At 44.6% G+C, this 18,910-nt stretch overlaps 1 protein-coding gene across 1 annotated transcript in view; it reads left to right on the forward strand.

The window, feature by feature from the left end:
• The first annotated feature begins 476 nt into the window (after positions 1-476).
• LOC124722329 (src kinase-associated phosphoprotein 2-A-like) overlaps positions 477-18,910 on the forward strand; it is a 240,685-nt gene continuing 222,251 nt past the window's right edge. The window contains exon 1 of the mRNA XM_047247505.1: positions 477-563. Within this exon, the coding sequence (XP_047103461.1) occupies positions 530-563 (34 nt within the window). The 5' untranslated portion in view covers positions 477-529. The remainder of the gene's footprint in view (positions 564-18,910) is intronic.

Consider the following 18,910-nt stretch of genomic DNA (forward strand, 5'->3'; position numbering starts at 1 on the left):
GTTAAGTCCCATAGTGCTCAGAGCCATTTGAGCCATTTGACCAACCGATTTGATCGATCTGCCTAGGCTGCAGGAAGTGTGAAGTATTCAAAATTTGACCCTTTACTGTAGGATAGTTACAGTAAGACGATTCCTCCGCAGGGTATACAAATGATCCGTAGCTCAAGGGCTGCCCGGAACACTTGACCCTATCTTTCTGTCACCAACAGAACCGGAGGTATGAGCCCCAGAAAAAGTCCAGTTTTTATGCGGTGCGTTTTGGAACATGTTAGGTAGCGCATGCCGTCGATTTGTCATTTGTCAGCATCTGCCACTGTACCTGTCATTCGGCTGAGCCGCGAGCAGCTGGTAATGCGGTGACGTCTGTAGGAAGCAGCGGAAGGAGCGCCGAGGGCGCTGCGGAAGACGCACGGGCGGCGCATGTCAAGCAGCGGCAGCGGCGGGGGCCTCCTTAATAAAGACCGCGAGGTGGGGGGGCGCGGCTCGCGGCCGGCGCTGGCAGTGCGGCCCAGGCGCGCGGCCCGCAGACATGGACGACTCCGCGCTGCTGCGCCTGCTCGCGGGTGAGTCACGCCACACGTGCGCCCACATTTCCTTCTCTCTCTCACCTTCTCAGCGTGCCAAACCGTCTCGGACGTGGTTCTCTTCGTGACGAAACGTCTGCATACGCTCGCATCGGCATCAGCGGTGAACCGTTTATTACTGTGTAAAGCGCTTCATCCGCAATAGACTGTCAAACCACTGTGTGTATCGTAAAATTACTCACCTCGGCGTCATATGTACAGGGTGTAACGGGCATTAGTACACTTATTTTTGTATGTGGTACCTTTATACGCACACACCAGTGTGCTGGTTGTTTATTCTCTGCGTGTAACTGTCTTCCCATAAACACAACACGAACTTTGCGACCTGATGTTTTCTGCACGATCGTAACTGCACCACTAAGTGGACTGTGCCTGTCACTATAGGCTAAACGTTTTGCGTCCACGCTTCAACACCTGATCTGCTGCCTAGGGGGAAATAAGTATTAATGGTTTACCATTGCCACATGTGCTTGCAGATACTGACAACCTAAAAATATACTACTCCTAATAGCTACAATTATTAGTCTGCAACTGACGTAAATAGTGAAGTAGTGTTGTACAGTACACCTTCCTCGTCACCGGTAGAAATATCTGCACTTATACCCGTTAACCCATATATATAATGTGTGTATATGTGTATGTATGTTTGTGTTTATGGTTTCTTGGGAAGATCTGGCTACTGCTTGTTCTTTCTCTTCACCAGAAAGTCCTTTGTAACATATTTATATTACTGAGTGCGTGTCTCTCGACACAACAGCGAAATGAAATACACTGTTTCTAAGGCTAATGATGAATTTGTTTTAGGCGACGCTCACTATCTACTGTTTCACTGTAGACTGTGACCAGTTTCGAAAGTGAAACTGCCAATGCCAGATGGCAATGTTGCCCCCTTACGCCTCACCCCCTCTGCGACTCATATACAATTAACCCTAGATCACAAAACCCTCGTAAAATTTACGATTGCAGTTGTACCTGTTCGCGGTTCTCGACAATCCGGTATTGTCAGTATAGGGGGTAAAACAGGGCATTTTGTACTTATTTCTGCATGTGATATACCACTGGAGACCTTATAATTGTAATTAACTAGTACATAAACTATTACTCTCTTTCTTCAAAATATGGAGTAGTAAAATTTACGATAGCTTTGAAACAATGTAAATCCCCCCCCCCCTTTTTTTTTTGTTCTAGGCTTAAAACCCTGTAAAGGAATGGCTAGCAGTGTCATAAACACTCTGTTTTATGAAATAGTGCTGAATTATAAAATATCAATTGCCTTAAAACAGCAGAATAATGAATCCCTTAATAAAAATCTATATGCAAACATTGTTTTCGTGCTAGTTACCAGGTCTAGTAAACTCACGTTACGGTTGGAGAGCGAGGACTGTTTCCTAATGTAGAGATTCATCTCCGAGAAACGGTGTTAGTTTTCCCGCCACTACATGCTCCATTGATTTCGTAAGTCTTTCTGATCGCCCATTTTCGACCAAACCTTACGATCCACATCGAAATCGAAGAGCGGAACGGGGTGCTGTTGGTTCTGAGGAGAAACGTGTGAATAGACATCTCTCATATATCGCAGGAATCTTCGACGTGTGTAGTTTCATGACTACGGATACACTGTGAAATATAGATGGCCGGTCAAAATTTCGACTTCGAGCAGTATTGTTTCATGTTTAGTCGACGATCATTAATTTCTATGCTGATGCTTCAATCCCTTGGATGTAAAATTTTGTTTAGGCCCTCTTCTCAGTGATCATATTAGGGAAAAAATTGTTGGCTACTTCGAAACGTTTTAGATTTCACACATATAGGATAGACGCAAAAAATCAAATAATGAAGACGAATTATATTGCACTAACTAGTAATAGAGCTTGGGAGCTCAATAGTTACACACCAGACAACATACGCGGTTCGACGTGCTGTTGATCATAGCATAGCATAGCATAGCGTCCTGGATTTCCGGAAGGCTTTTGACACTGTACCACACAAGCGGCTCGTAGTGAAATTGCGTGCTTAAGAAATATCATCTCAGTTATGTGACTGAATTTGCGATTTCCTGTCAGTGGTCAAAGTTCGTAGTAATTGACGGAAAGTCATCGAGTAAATCAGAAGTGATTTCAGGCGTTCCCCTAGGTAGTGCCATATGCCCTTTGCTGTTCCTTATCTATACAAACGATTTGGAAGACAATCTGCGCAGCCGTCTTCGGTTGTTTGCAGATGACGCTGTCGTTTATCGACAAATAAAGTCATCAGAAGATCAAAACAAACAGCAAAACGATTTAGAAAAAAATATCTGAATGGTGCGAAAAGTGGCAGTTGACCCTAAATAACGAAAAGTGAGGTCGTCCACATGAGTGCTAAAAGGAACTCGTTAAACTTCGGTTACACGATAAATCAGTCTAATCTAAAAACCGTAAATTCAACTAAATACCTAGGTATTACAATTACGAACAACTTAAATTGGAAAGAACACACAGAAAATGTTGTGGGGAAGGCTAACCAAAGGATGATTTTTATTGGCAGGGCACTTAGAAAATGTAACAGACCTACTAAGGAGACTGCATACACTACGCTTGTCCGTCCTGTTTCAGAATACTGCTGCGCGGTGTGGGATGCTTACCAGATAGGACTGACGGAGTGCATCGAAAAAGTTCAAAGAAAGGCAGCACGTTTTGTATTATCGCGAAATATGGGAGAGAGTGTGACAGAAATGATACAGGATTTGGGCTGGAAATCATTAAAATGAGTTTTTCGTTGCGACGGAATCTTCTCACGAAATTCAAATCACCAGCTTTCTCCTCCGAATGCGAAAATATTTTGTTGACACCTACCTACATAAGGCGGAACGATCACCACGATAAAATAAGGGAAATCAGAGCTCGTACGGAAAGATATAGGTGTTCATTCTTTCCACGCGCTATACGAGATTGGAATAATAGAGAATTGTGAAGGTGGTTCGATGAACCCTCTGCCAGGCACTTAAATGTGATTTGCAGAGTAGCAATGTACATGTAGATAGCGCTTAACCCAACTTCCACTTAGGGCATTTTTTCTTTTGCACGTTAGGAATAATAGGTAACGCCATGAGCCAAAAGTAAGAAACGTTTCAGACTGTAGTTATCGATGTCCGTTTCTGTGTGATACAAATGGGCTGCGACACTTGCAAGTGAAACACACAGTATTTGCGAATCGTCGTTGGGTTGTTGAGGGCAGCGGTCGGCGGTTGGGCCTGGGTGTGCTGCCAGGCAGCGCCCGTCGCCTCGCTTAATTAAGGAGACCGGCGCATGACGTATCCGACCCGTGCGCCGCGCGCCGCAGCTTCGGCCGAGAGCGTCTGTGTCCGCAGTCGGCGCACGCCGCCGTCACACGCAGCTCCACTGCCCGCCACGGACTCTGCTGCTCGCCCCGTTCCCCGCTACAACGCACGATATGTCCCCTCCTACTTTCGTTTATGAGCAACATCTGCAAGCCCGGAGTTCTTATCCCCTACTGCCACAAGGAAATTTTCAAGACAAGCTAGCGTCAGTCATTATCATTAAGAATTGGGTCTTTTCGTCCTCTCCGAATCCTTCAAAACTGGCCAAGCCATCTCTTCATTGGTCTTCCTTAACATCTTTTTCCTCTTTGTATTATTGGTTTAGTGGTTTTTGCATCTAATACAAGGTTTATACGTTCTATCCATCTCAACTGATATAGCATTATTGTATCAGTTATTTTTTACGTATTCAGTTGTACTCGAATGTCATTTCTGTTTTTATCCATTAAAGTATATCTAGCCACGTATCTAAGACCGAGCGAGGTGGCGCAGTGGTTAGACACTGGGCTCGCATTCGGGAGGACGACGGTTCAATCCCGCGTCCGGCCATCCTGATTTAGGTTTTCCGTGATTTCCCTAAATCACTCCAGGCAAATGCCGGGATGGTTCCATTGAAAGGGCACGGCCGACTTCCTTTCCCATCCTTCCCTCAACCGATGAGACCGATGACCTCGCTGTCTGGTCTCCTTCCCTAAAACAACCCAACCCAACGTATTTAAGGAATGTCGTTTCACACAATGTTCTGCGTATAGTTCCACGAAAATAATCAAATAGGTGTAACCTAATTTATATTTCATTATTTGCACCATATGTAATGTTGCGCCCTGAATATTTAAAAGTATTAACTTGCTCTGTGGTTTGCTTGTCAGTTTCGAACTTACTTGGGTGGGCTGGTGTCCTAAAAATGCCACTATTTTTTCTTCGTAACGGAGAAGTTCAGATTGTAATATCTGATTATTATACCTAAACAAACAACAGTTTCTTGTAGGTCATTTTACTGGTTTTGGCAACAGAAAGAAGTTGTTTGGTACCTAAACCACAAACGGAAGGACCGCAGAATTGTTTCAAATTTCAGGTGCGAAAATATTACACTGAACTACGGAAGCACAGCCATCAGACTAAACAACATGTGATGCCTTCTTCACCACACTGCTCGGAACTTGGAAATGGCCACATACTCTGCAGATAACTGGGACGATTATGTCGCAGGATGCTTTTCATGAGCTCGATACAGCACTATATGCCAGTTTTATTCAGTTTCGAAACGTGAGAAGCTCACTGTCTATATTCGAGACCACTCATGAAGTTAAACTAACCTCGTCCCTCCCGACTGTAGTTACAGAACGTTATTAGCTCACTGGTAACCAGCATTCAAAATATTTTAAAGTAGACCTTTGTGAGTTTGTTGGCGTGTCTTCTGGCAACGTCCAATCGCAATGTTTGATGTTTATGTAACGTTCTCTTGAGATTTGAAACCCAGCGAAGGATGGCAGTGGTTAAGACATAGGGTTCAAAGCGGGAGCAACCGGTTGAAACTGCCTTATGGCATTCCTGATTTAGATTTTCGGTGGTATCATTAAATGACTTGAAAGAAACGAAGGGAGATTAAGATTTAACGCCCCGTCGACGAAGAGATCATTTGGGACCGAGCACAACGTAGAAATGGACAATAAGTGAAATGAACCCATTGCTTTACAAAGGAACTAACCCGATGTTCCATTTATTCTTAAAAAAACCAAGGAAAACCTTGATCTAGAAGGGAATTTTAATTTCGTTCTTTCCGAATACGAGTTGGCTAGTGCCTTAACTACTACGCCACCTCTCGTATAAGGCGAATGGCTTTGATAACTACTTTAGGACAAACTCCAAAAGCACATTGCCAATATTCTTCCAGTATCCAACTAATGAAACGACGACAACTACCTTTTAATTTATATGATGGTGCAGTCCACTATCTACGCACATCGTTATTGAGAGATACATACGTGCGTGAGTGTAGAGCAATACTTAAGTTTTCTACATGTAAATCTAGTTGTTGACTGGTCTAAAATAATTTCGAAGTCTTGCAGGATATTGACACAGTTTCATTAGGACAATTACACTGCTGAAAAAAAAAATGCAACACTCACAAGGACTGTGTTCAGTGGCACCAGGGTGTAATACACTGAGGTAACAGAAGTGGTGGGATAGCGATATGCACATACATAGGGATGGCAGTATAGCGTACATAAGGTATAAAAGGACAGTGAGTTGGTGGGGCTGTCATTTATGTCCAGGTGATCCATGTGAAAAGGACTTCGACATGATTATGGCCACAGGGCGCGAATTAACTGACGGTTGGATCCCAGACGACTGGGAAACCGGCGGCTGGTCAGAGTACTCGTTTAATTTGGTAAGAGCTGATGGCAGGGTTAGTGTGTGGCCCAGACCCCACGAATCCATGTACTCAAGTTGTCAACGAGGCGCTGTGCAAGCCGATGGTGACTCCATAATGGTATGGGCTGTTTACATGCAGTGGATTGGGTCCTCTGGTCCAATTGAACCTGTCGTTGACTGGAAATAATTATGTTCGGCTACTTGGAGACCATTTGTAGCCATTCACGGACTTAATGTTCGCAAACAATGATGGGATTTTTGTGGATGACAATGTGCCACGTCACCGGGCCACAGTTGTTTGCGACTGATTTGAAGAACTGTCTTGACAGTTCGAGCGATTGACATGGCCACCCAGATCTCTCGACATGAATCGCATCGAAAATTTATGGGGCATAATCGAGAGGTCAGTTCGTGCACGAAATCCAGCACCGGCAACATTTAGCAATAACTGGCAGCTATAAAGGCAACATAGTTTTCTGTAGTGGGCTTTAAACGACTTTTTGAGTCCATGCAGCACAAATTTGCTGCACTACGCCGGGCAGGAGGTGGTCCGACAGGATGTTAGCAGGTATCCCATGACTTCCGTCCCTCAGTTTATGTGGATGCTGAGGGGCTCTCACGATTATCGACGATCAGATGGCACTCAGGAGGCCTGTCTGTGCACCCTCTGTGATGATTCTGCAGGCAACAACGGTACTGAGTTTAATGGTAAACAGCGTTTGCTACATTTTTTCTAGAATACAATCATGCCCCACTGGAGAGTACATACTCCTATTGAAGAGGTTAAGGCATTTGCAAGGGATCGCACTGTGGACCTGCAGGATGCTGGATGGACGTATCGATGGATTGCTGTACATGTTGGGCACAGTGTATCGATGTGTGTCGTTGCTTTCAGAAGTTGTCTGTGGAACATTCCCACACCTGTAGACCTGATTCCCGCTGTCCACGTAGTGTAGATACACATCAGATCGACGTATTATACGAACAGTGGTCGGCGACTAAACGTCATCCAGGGACGAAATCTGAGAACATCCTGTATCAACAACCATTTGGAACCGCCTACTTGCAGCTGGATGACGTGTCTCTGGCGAGGCTGCCACTGACCCCACGACGCCGCCAAGCATGGCTATTCTGGTGTCGTGAAAGAGTTGACTGGACAGTGGAATGGCACTTCCTTGTCATCAGTGACGAGAATAGGTTCTGTCTGTATGCCAGTGATGGACATACTAGTGCATGGCGTAGACCTGGTGGACTGTCTGTTTCAGAGTGCATTCGCCCACAACACACAGGTACTATCTCAGGCTTCATGGTGTGGGGGACCATCAGTTACAACTCGCAATCACTTTTGATGTTTCATCAGGGTAAAGTGACCAGTGCACATTACAATGCACAGGTGCTCACCGTGATACTGCCAGTTTTTTGGAAGGAAGTTGACGTATTTTTTCAACAGCTCAGTGCACCTCCACATACGGCTGCTGCAACTCAACGTGCTCTTTGTAGTACACAAAAGCTGCCCTGGCCAGCAATATCACCAGATCTCTCGCCAGCTGAACACGTATACTCGTTCTCCAGGGCCTGTAAAAACCAAGACGCTTGGGGCAATCTACTGCAGAATGTCATTCGGCAACTTTGTGCTCGTTTCCATGGGGAAATACAAACCAACCTTGCCATATACTGGGTATTGGTGCGACCGTTTGGACACCCTTTATTGTGATATGAGTGTCTCATTTGGTCTGAATTTATATCGCCGGCCGCGGTGGCCGTGCGGTTCTAGGCGCTCCAGTCCGGAGCCGCGCTGTTGCTAGGGTCGCAGGTTCGAATCCTGCCTCGGGCATGGGTGTATGTGATGTCTTTAGGTTAGTTAGGTTTAAGTAGTTCTAAGTTCTAGGGGACTGATGACCACAGCAGTTGAGTCCCATAGTGCTCAGAGCCATTTGAACCATTTTTTTGAATTTATCATATACTGCTACAGTGACGAACTACCTGTCACCTCACTTGTCGATGAAACGACCTTATCCCCTGAGGCGCTTCTGGTGGGACGGGACTGGTAGGCTGCTACACTGGAAGTTCAAATTTGACTATAACGCTGGCGATGGAATCCAGCGGACTGAAAGGTAAGAAATACTGAAACACGAGAGGCCTATTTGTAACCAAGGAGCACACCGATTTTGGGTGTAGAGTTCAGGAGATGGTTCTTTGCGAATGTTTCTCTAAATTTAATCTATTTTCCAGTCAAGAATCTAATAATTTAATTTTCAGTATAACTTCGACTCCATACATGCATTAGGGGGCTGCTTGTCACATCACTCCTTATTTGTTCTAAAACTAGTGTAATGGTCTGCCCGAGAATGAGGGATGTGGTACATGTCGACGAATTCATGATGACCTTTTCAGAGGAACGTTCGATCACTCTACATGTGAACACAAGAGCGAGGTAATGCTGTGGTTAAGGCATTAGACCGCATTCGAGGGGAGCGAAGTTCAAACGCATTTTGGGAATTATGTTTTCTGTGATTTTTAAATGTTTTCGCTATTTGAATTCCTACTGTGGTAATAGGCCCGATGGCAGCAACCAAGTCACCGGTCTGCGTTTACAAATTCAAAACTAATACAAAAGCACATTTTAAGACGAAAAACGGTGATAGGCGTAAATCAGTGTTACTGATGTGCCCTTTTATCAGTAATGATAATGGTGGTGCTATCGAGGACGGAAACTGTACTTCAGGAATACATGTATGGAAATCATTGGAGAGGAAGGAACAGACTGTCGAGGCATAGGAATTAGGAGATAAAGAGGAATTCATTTCGGCAATATGAGCGTGGGTAGGACCTTCGTTTGATTCTGAACAGGTTCGATACTGATGGAATGAGTGATCTAAAAATTTATTTCATTTTCTGAGAGAGCCAGGTGATTAAAGCTGCCGTAGGATAGGAAATGGAGAGTTTGAAGATGAGAGGCAGATGAGATATGCTGACTAAGGCACAACAGCAGGATGGTTTCTCAGCGATGAGGGATACGATGGTGTGTGGGACTCAAGTCTACGGGAGACGTAGGACAGGCGAAGAAGCTCTAGCGTTTGAGGTGGTCTAGGAACTTTTTGAACTGATACAAGATACAGATGCGAGAAGATAGTCCAATACAGAAGGGTAGTAGAGATGATTTGGAGTGAGAGTTAGAATTTGGGAGGACTCAAGGTCGTTCACATGTGTGAGAGTGAAGCGCATGCGGGTCTTGTGTGTATGGATGATCGTTCGACCAGTTGTTAGTTTTAGGGCGGTTTGGGGTTGCATTCATATCGTTAGTGGATAGGATCCCAAGTTACTTTTTGATCAATTGTTAGTGCTAGGTATTTTAGTGCTTTAATTTAATGGACTGCACGGTTTAAGACTCTGAGGTAAAGTATGTAGGATGGAGTGCACAGGCGATTTTTCTGTGATTGGTACCTGAGTTTTACCGAGATTTTCAACGTTTCCCATAACTTTCCAGGCAAATAGAGATTTCTTAGAAAAGCCAAAGATGATTTCTTATTGCTTCATTGTTCAATCTGAGTTTCTGTCTAGTATATAAGGACCCTGTTGTCGATGGAACGTATAAATACTAACGTAGGGTACGGCTAGCAGAACTAAGCCTGCCTTAAGCTCTTTTTCGGTGCTATCCAGCTAATGACACAGTAGATTCATTGACTGTTATCTACGTCTACATCTACAGATACACTGCGTTAGCGACCCCACGTGTGTGACGAGGATACTTCTGGTACCACTATCTCATCCCCTCTTCCCTGTTAAATTAGCAAATGGTGCGTCGTGTCGGTAAACCTCAGTATTTGCTCTAATTTCTCGGATATTCTGGTTCTGGTTATTTCGCGAGACGTATGCGGAAGGAAATAATTGGTTTCTCAACTCTTCCCAGAACATGATCTCTCGAAATTTCTGTAGTAAACCTCTCCGTGATACATAACGCCTCTCTTGTAGCGTCTGCCACTCGGGTTTGTTGAACACCTCCGTAACGCTCTCGCACCGACTAAACGACCCCGTGACGAAGCGAGCCGCTCTTTGTTGGATCTTGTCTATCTGCTCTATTAATCCAGTCTAGTGCGGGTTCCAAACTGATTAGCAATACTCAATAATCGGCCGAACAAATATTTTCTAAGCCACTTCTTTCTTGTATAAGTTGCAGTTTCTTAAGATTATTCTCGTGCGTCTCATCCTGCTATCTGCTTTTCCTACTATTTGTTTCATGTTGTCACTCCACTGTAGCTCGCTCCGGATGGTTATTGCTTCGTATTTTATGGCGGTTATTGTTTCCAGCGATTTGTCACAAATAGTGTAATTGTACATTAGTGAATATCTTTTCCAGTTTATGCGCAAAATGTTACATTTCTTTACAGTTAGGGCAACCTCCAGCCGCTGCACGCTTCATCAAACCTCTGCAGGTCTTCCTGCAGTTCACTACTTACTGACCACCGCATCATCTGAAAACAGCCTCGTGAAGCTTCCGACGTTACCCGATAGATTATTTATATTTTCACTATAAACCGTAACAGCCTATCGCCCTTCTTTGGGATACTCCTGCGATTACCTACCTTCACGTCTATCGATTTTCTTCCGTTAAAAGTGATCTTTTAAGTTCTATCTATAAAAAAAGTTTTGAACCAAGTCACAAATCTTGTTCGGCATGCGATAAGCTAGTATTTTTTCACGAAATGGCGTGTGGAACTGTACCAGATACCTTTCTGAAGTCGGGGAACACCACCTCAACCTGAGCGCCGATATCTCCAGGGCTCTGGAACTCGTGGAGGAACAGAGGGAGCTGAGTTTCGCAAGATTAGGTTCCTTTCAAATTACGCTGATACAATAGCTCCCTACTTAGCAATCATATACAACCGCTCGCTCACCGATAGATCTGTACCTACAGATTGGAAAATTGCGCAGGTCGCACCAGTGTTTAAGAAGGGTAGTAGGAGTAATCCATCGAACTACAGACCTATATCATTGACGTCGGTTTGCAGTAGGGTTTTGGAGCGTATACTGTATTCGAACATTATGAATCACCTCGAAGGGAACGATCTATTGATACGTAATCAGCATGGTTTCAGAAAACATCGTTCTTGTGCAACGCAGCTAGCTCTTTATTCGCACGAAGTAATGGCCGCTATCGACAGGGGATCTCAAGTTGATTCCGTATTTCTAGATTTCCGGAAAGCTTTTGACACCGTTCCTCATAAGCGACTTCTAATCAAGCTGCGGGCCTATGGGGAATCGTCTCAGTTGTGCGACTGGATTCGTGATTTCCTGTCAGGAAGGTCGCAGTTCGTAGTAATAGACGGCAAATCATCGAGTAAAACTGAAGTGATATCAGGTGTTCCCCAGGGAAGCGTCCTGGGACCTCTGCTGTTCCTGATCTATATAAATGACCTGGGTGACAATCTGAGTAGTTCTCTTAGGTTTTTCGCAGATGATGCTGTAATTTACCATCTAGTAAGGTCATCCGAAGACCAGTGTCAGTTTCAAAGCGATTTAGAAAAGATTGCTGTGTGGTGTGGCAGGTGGCAGTTGACGCTAAATAACGAAAAGTGTGAGGTGATCCACATGAGTTCCCAAAGAAATCCGTTGGAATTCGATTACTCGATAAATAGTACAATTCTCAAGGCTGTCAATTCAACTAAGTACCTGGGTGTTAAAATTACGAACAACTTCAGTTGGAAAGACCACATAGATAATATTGTGGAGAAGGCGAGCCAAAGGTGGCGTTTCATTGGCAGGACACTTTGAAGATGCAACAAGTCCACTAAAGAGACAGCTGACACTACACTCGTTCGTCCTCTGTTGGAATATTGCTGCGCGGTGTGGGATCCATACCAGGTGGGATTGACGGAGGACATCGAAAGGGTGCAAAAAAGGGCAGCTCGTTTTGTATGCAGATATGATACGCGAGTTGGGATGGAAGTCATTAAAGCAAAGACGTTTGACGTCGCGGCGAGATCTGTTTACGAAATTTCAGTCACCAACTTTCTCTTCCGAATGCGCAAATATTTTGGTGAGCCCAACCTACATGGGTAAGAATGATCATCCAAATAAAATAAGAGAAGTCAGAGCTCGAACAGAAAGGTTTAGGTGTTCGTTTTTCCCGCGCTGTTCGGGAGTGGAATGGTAGAGAGATAGTATGATTGTGGTTCGATGAACCCTCTGTCAAGCACTTAAATGTGAATTGCAGAGTAATCATGTTGATGTATATGATGTAGATGTAGAACTGGATTTGAGGAGTACATGTTGATTATTATACAGGAGATTTTCGTACCCCAAAAACTTCATAATATTTGAGCACAAAATATGTTCAACAGCTTCATAACAGACTGACGTCTGAAATAAAGGCCAACATTTATGTGCGTCTGTCCTACGACGCTTCTTGAAAATGGCAACGACATGGCCGTTTTTTTAGTCGCTAGGTACCCTTCGTTGCTCCAGCAACCTACGATCAATTGCTGCTAGAAGGGGAGCATGATCTTTTGCATAACCTCTGTAGAATCTAACAGGAATCTCAACCGGATGCAGATGCCTTTCCACTACTTTTAGATTGAAGTTGCTTTTTTTATTCCAATATCGGTTATCTCAAGATTTGCTATTTCGGCACCCGTGTGGTGATTGAAAGGAGGGACCGTATTACTATCTTCCGCGGGGAAACACTTTCTGAAGACCAGATTCAGTAATTCGCCCGTCTTTCTACCGTCTTCCGTTTCGGTGCTAGTATTGTCGCTGAGTGACTGAATAGACGATCAGCTTACTGATTTTACGTAAGACCAAAATTTCTTAAGGTTATTAGTGAGATCGGTTTGCTGAATTTTGCATTCAAATTCATTGAAAGCTTCTCTCATTGCTCTCCTTATGCTCTTTTTCGCTTCGTTCAGCTTATGTTTGTCACCTAGGTTTTGACTCTCTGATGAAGCTCTCTTTGCTTTCGTAGTAACTTTCTATTACGGTTATTAAATCACGGTTGGTCTTTCCTGTCTCTAACAATATTTTTCAGAATACACTTGTTTAAGGCATATTGAAAGATGGTTTTGAATTTTACCCATTTGTTCCGCGCGGTTTGAGGCGTCCTGTCACGGGCTTCGCGGCCACTCCCGCCGGAGGTTTGAGTCCTCCCTCGGGCATGTGTGTGTGTGTGTGTGTGTGTGTGTGTGTGTTGTTCTTAGTATAAGTTAGTTTAACTTAGTTTAAGTAGTGTGTAAGTCTAGGGACCGATGACCTATGCAGTTTGGACCCTTAGGCACACACATTTGATTTACCCATTTGTGCTACAAATCTTTGTCCTTAGAACTGAGTATTTGATGTTGACCACTCATATACTCTGAAATTTGTTTCCTGTCACTCTTGCTAAACAAATGTTTTCCGAACTTTCTCAGCATTCCTTATAACACTTGCAGTTGTTGATGCTATCATAACTTTATGCCGGCCGTTGTGGCCGAGCGGTTCTAGGCGCTTCAGTCTGGAACCGCGCGACCGCTACGTTTGCAGGTTCGAATCCTGCCTCGGGCATGGATGTGTGTGATGTCCTTAGGTTAGTTAGGTTGAAGTAGTTCTAAGTTTTTGGGGACTGATAACCTCAGGTGTTAAGTCTCATAGTGCTCAGAGCAATTTGAACCATAGCTTTATGATCACTGATGCCGTCCTCTACGTTAACTCATTCGGGGTCTAAGACATTACTCTCAAAAGATAGCTCTCTATCTGCTCGAAGTAATTTTCACACAGGACGCACAAACCACTGTCCCATGAACCTCACAAGTCCCTGGCACCAGATTTGATCTCATGATTCTGTCATTCTATAGCTAACAAATTGAAGTCTCCCCTTATCACAGTAGCGTGATCAGAAAACTTATTCACTTTATTCTGAAAGTTTTCTCTGAAGTGCTCTTCCACTACTGCTCCTGCGCAGGTGGTCTATAAATGCATCTGGTTATCATGTTTTATCCGTCTTTGATGTGTAACTTCACCAGATTATTTCATGCGTAAGAACCTCACTAGATATTCCGAATTCCTTAATGCAATTAATACGGAGCCGCTAGTGGCTTCTAACCTATCGGGGTAGAGATCGTTGCTGCTTCTGGTTTCAACCACCTTTCTGTTCTTAATACTATCTGGACATAATTGTCCAAGATAAGTGATACTAACTCGGGGACCTTATAATTGATGCTCCTGGAGTTTACTAATATCATAAGTCTTATATATTTCCAGCTTATGAGGGCAAACATTCTGTGAAAATAATGTGGCTGATCTGCCTCAGAATTTGGCAGAAAATTCACCACTGATCCCAAGGGAAAAAGGGGAGGTGGTCCTCTAAACTAAAAAGTCCCATGTACTCGCCACACGCCCTCCGCTACCACAGTATCCGCTTCCTGTTTGTCCTGCACATCTGGCCCATTTAAGGATGCTCTACAGTTCTCTGCCCAATAGCGGAGGTCTAGAAATACACATCCGATATCGTCACAGAATCATCTGAGCGTTTGGTTTAGACATTCCACAAACCAGAGAACTCGGCTCTGGGTACGATGCTACTGATAGCGAGCTGAGCTTGCACCCTGTGTGTGATGCTAACTGCCTTCACCAAATCAGTCAACCCCCGAAAGGTACGGAGGATGGCCTCATATCCCAAGCGGCAGCATCATTCTTGCTGATGTGAGCCACGAACTGCAACCGGGTGCATCTAGTGTTTTCGATAGCAGCCGGCAGATCCTCTTCCATGTCCCGGATGAGACATTTCCGCAAAAATACCCAGTGCACAACTGCATTCTTTCCCAGCCTGCCTGCTATTTTCCTTAGGGCCTCTATTACGCACCTAACGTTGGAAGTCCGAAATGACTAGCGTACTCACCCTCTGCTCTTGTCTGGCCTGGGCAGAAAAATCGGTGACTGGCCCAACTGGAGAGGCATCCCGTGCTGGCTAAATTGTGTTGTCAACAATGGGTAGCTCCTGGTACTTGTTATTAAGTTGTGAGGAGGCAGCAATGCGGCCATTTCGCTTCGCACTTTCACCATCTGCCCAAAGATATGAGAACCCACCCCTGGCCTTAATCACCCTCGAGAGAAGACAGCGCGGCCTGAAACTACGTATCGGAAGATGCAGTGACCACGCGATTTACAGCGGATTCCAACGACACCACTGGTGTTGCAGCTTTCGTTAGTGGTACCTCAGTGTCGTTGCAGCTTTGAGCAGTAGCCCGAAGCCTCTCGGCTGTGGCCAACGCAGCTTCCAGCTGTTTCCCAACAGCGGTTAATCCTCCTTGTGTTCGCACACATTAGCACAGTCCCTGTCAGTTCCATACTGTTTAAAAACATGTAAAAATACAAAGTAGTCAAGACTAATTGAGAAAGAACAGAGACGTCAGAGAGACATAAAATTACATGACTGCAGATCTACTGAGGTTCGGATGCGTGATAAAGAAACTAGCTCTAAAATCTGCCCTAGAAAGTTCTAACTACACGAAGCTCGCAAAACCCGCAAGCCCTTAAAACAAAAATAAATGGCACGCACATAGACATACGTCAACTCACACAAGAGCTAATACAAGAAAAAAACGCAAGCACTTACAAAAAGTACACTCATCGTCACAAAAACAGCGGCACCTAAAAGGATGTGACCGATTCACTGCAAACTGGGTGATGTAAGTTGTACACCGTAGCTATGCCAGGTTCAGCTGCGCTGTGGGGGGAGCGTGAGTGGCGCCATGATGTCGTGACCATCGGTTGATATTCGAGGACTATTCAGGAAGTAAACTCCGATCGGTCGGGAAATGGAAACCACAGAGAAAATCAAAAATGTTTTATTTGCAACAGTTTGCTACACCTTCCAGCTACTTCTCTACGTAGTCGCTACTCCGACTTGGACATTTGTCGTAGCGATGTACAAACTTTCCAGTACCCACGTCATAGAAAACAGCCGCCTATGCTTTCCGCCACTTCTCTACGCTGGCTTGCAGTTAGCTCCCTGTGCCAAAACGTTGTCTTCACGGCCAGTGGTTCATGTGAGCAGAGATGAACATGAGAGGGCGCCAAGTCCAGGCTGTATGGTGGGTGATCAAACACTACCCAAAACACTGCAGGGGCGTCCTCATTGCCCTTGCAGCGTGCGGGCGAGAATTGTTATGAAGAATGAAATGCATGACAGATACTTTATCTGGGGCTGCATGAAATCGGATGAACCTCGCAACGGGCACCCATACTTGGAGGGAACTCTATTGTTCTAGGCATATTTACGTTCTCACTGTTTGCTCTGTGCTGAAAACAGCGACGTGACACGGTCGTTAGAAATACTAAAGACACTGCCCAACGCATCAATGCATAGCTTCAGCGGATATTCACTGTCGCTTCGATTTCCCGACCCATCGGACCTTACTTTCTGAATAGCCCTCGTAAGAGAGTCCCAAACGGCCGTACTGACCAGTACGACAGCGGGTAGCGCCACTAGAGCTTCACCTCAACGTGCGCGCCCAGACGATAGAAGTTTCCCCAGCTAGAAGACTTCCCGGGAACCGTATTGGCTACGGTCGCAGGTTCGAATCCTGCCTCGGGCATGGATGTGTGTGATGTCCTTAGGTTAGTTAGGTTTAAGTATTTCTAAGTTCTAGGGGACTGATGACCTCAGAAGTTAAGTACCATGGTGCTCAGAACCATTTGAACCATTTTTGAACCGTATTGTAAGGCAGCGGTGGGCTGTGTGGCCCTGTCGTACCGTTCACACAGACACCATCATTGCCCATTGCCCATTGTTGGCGGCTACGGATACAGGGAGGTATGCATGCACGACATGTAGGATCTGGACGTCTGATATACATGTCGAGTCACTAACTATTGCCACCAAGAATAATGCCGAAAGTATGATAGTAGCTGAAAAGTTTGTGGGACAAATTTGTGCGGGACAACGGGGGCGATAATATGACGTTGGTGTTTTGTTGCTAGGTGGGGTCGCTTCGAAAATATGAAGGTCAACTTTGTTTTTTAAATGGGATGTTACAGTTCGGTACTTTTTTCTGATAGCTACTGTCGAGACGAATCCAATGATGTGTAACAGTAAGGTCTTTGAAGGTCAACGAAGGTCAAATAGGTGGCATGAATGTCCATTTACAGAAGGTGTTCGAAGTGATGACCATTGGTATTGGGCGACGGTTCAATCCCGCGTCCGGCCATCCTGATTTAGGTTTTCCTTGATTTCCCTAAATCGCTCCAGGCAAATGCCGGGATGGTTCCTTTGAAAGGGCACGACCGACTTCCATCCCCGTCCTTCCCTAATCCGATGAGACCGATGACCTCGCTGTCAGGTCTCCTCCCCCAAACAACCAACCAATCATTGGTATCAATGCAGTGCTGCAATCTTCTTATTATGGATTAAGTGGTATTCCTTACTACTGCGGCACTTATCGAAGCACATACTCTGACAATTCTCTCTCTCATATCGTTCAAAAAGTAAATATTCGCCAAATACGGCGTATCCATCTAACGTGCCATTGACATATAAACACCATTCGACGGTTTCGCAATACAGCACTAATAGTAACATTAAGACTAGTATCGTCGAATTAGGCTTATGTGAATGATGTATTCCTTCGAAGAACAAGTCGATGTGCTTCTCATTTACGGAGAATGTCAACGAAATTCAGTGAGAGCAAGAGACTTAGACGCTGAAAGATATCCTCAACATACTCACCCTACACGTCGTACATTTAAATATGTGTATGATAAATTGAGAACAACTACATTTTTAACGCATCGGAAACATATCCGGCAAAGGAAAGTTACTAACGAGGAAATGGAAATTGGTACTCTTGCCACTGTGATTCGAGATCCTTGCTTTAGTTCGCGTCAAATCGCAAGGGAATCTGTCATGAGCCATAGAAGTGTTGCTCGTGTTCTGCATCGCCATAAATATCATCCTTATCATATCAGTCTCCACCAAGATTTAACTGGTACTGATTGAATGCGTCGCATTGAATTCTGCCGATGGGATCAACTTCATATCAGAGGGCTGACACATTTATTAATTGATTTTATGTACTGACGAGGCTGCATTCACGAATCATGGAAATGTTAATTTGCATAACATGCATTATTGGGCAACTGAAAATCGAAGTTGGCTGTGGCAAGTTGCACACCAAAAGCCGTGGTCGTTAAATACGTGGTATGGGATTTTGGAGGACAGAATTATAGGCCCCTATTTTATCGAAGGAAATCTTAACGGTAGGAAGTATACCACATTCCTGCAAGAAACATTAGGTCTGTTATTGGAAGAAATACCTTTAGGAACAAGGAACAGAATGTGGTATCAACATGACGGGTGTCCGGTACATTTTGCTGATGGCTAGAAATGAGTTGCAGAGACAATTCCAAAATCGTTGGATTGGGCGCAGAGGAGATGTGTCGTGGCCGGTTCGTTCGCCAGACTTGACACCTCTGGATTTTTCTTGTGGGGATTCGTAAAAGACATTGTTTATAAAGATGTTCCAACTACACCTGAAGATATGTGAGAGGGAATTGTAAGAGCATGTGCATGTGATAAAGAATACCACTCAATTCGTGATAAGAAGATTGCAGCACTGCACTGATACCAATGGTCATCGCTTCGAACACCTTCTGTAAATGGACG

The sequence above is a fragment of the Schistocerca piceifrons genome, chromosome X, assembly GCF_021461385.2.
Source record: "Schistocerca piceifrons isolate TAMUIC-IGC-003096 chromosome X, iqSchPice1.1, whole genome shotgun sequence".
NCBI lineage: Eukaryota > Metazoa > Arthropoda > Insecta > Orthoptera > Acrididae > Schistocerca > Schistocerca piceifrons.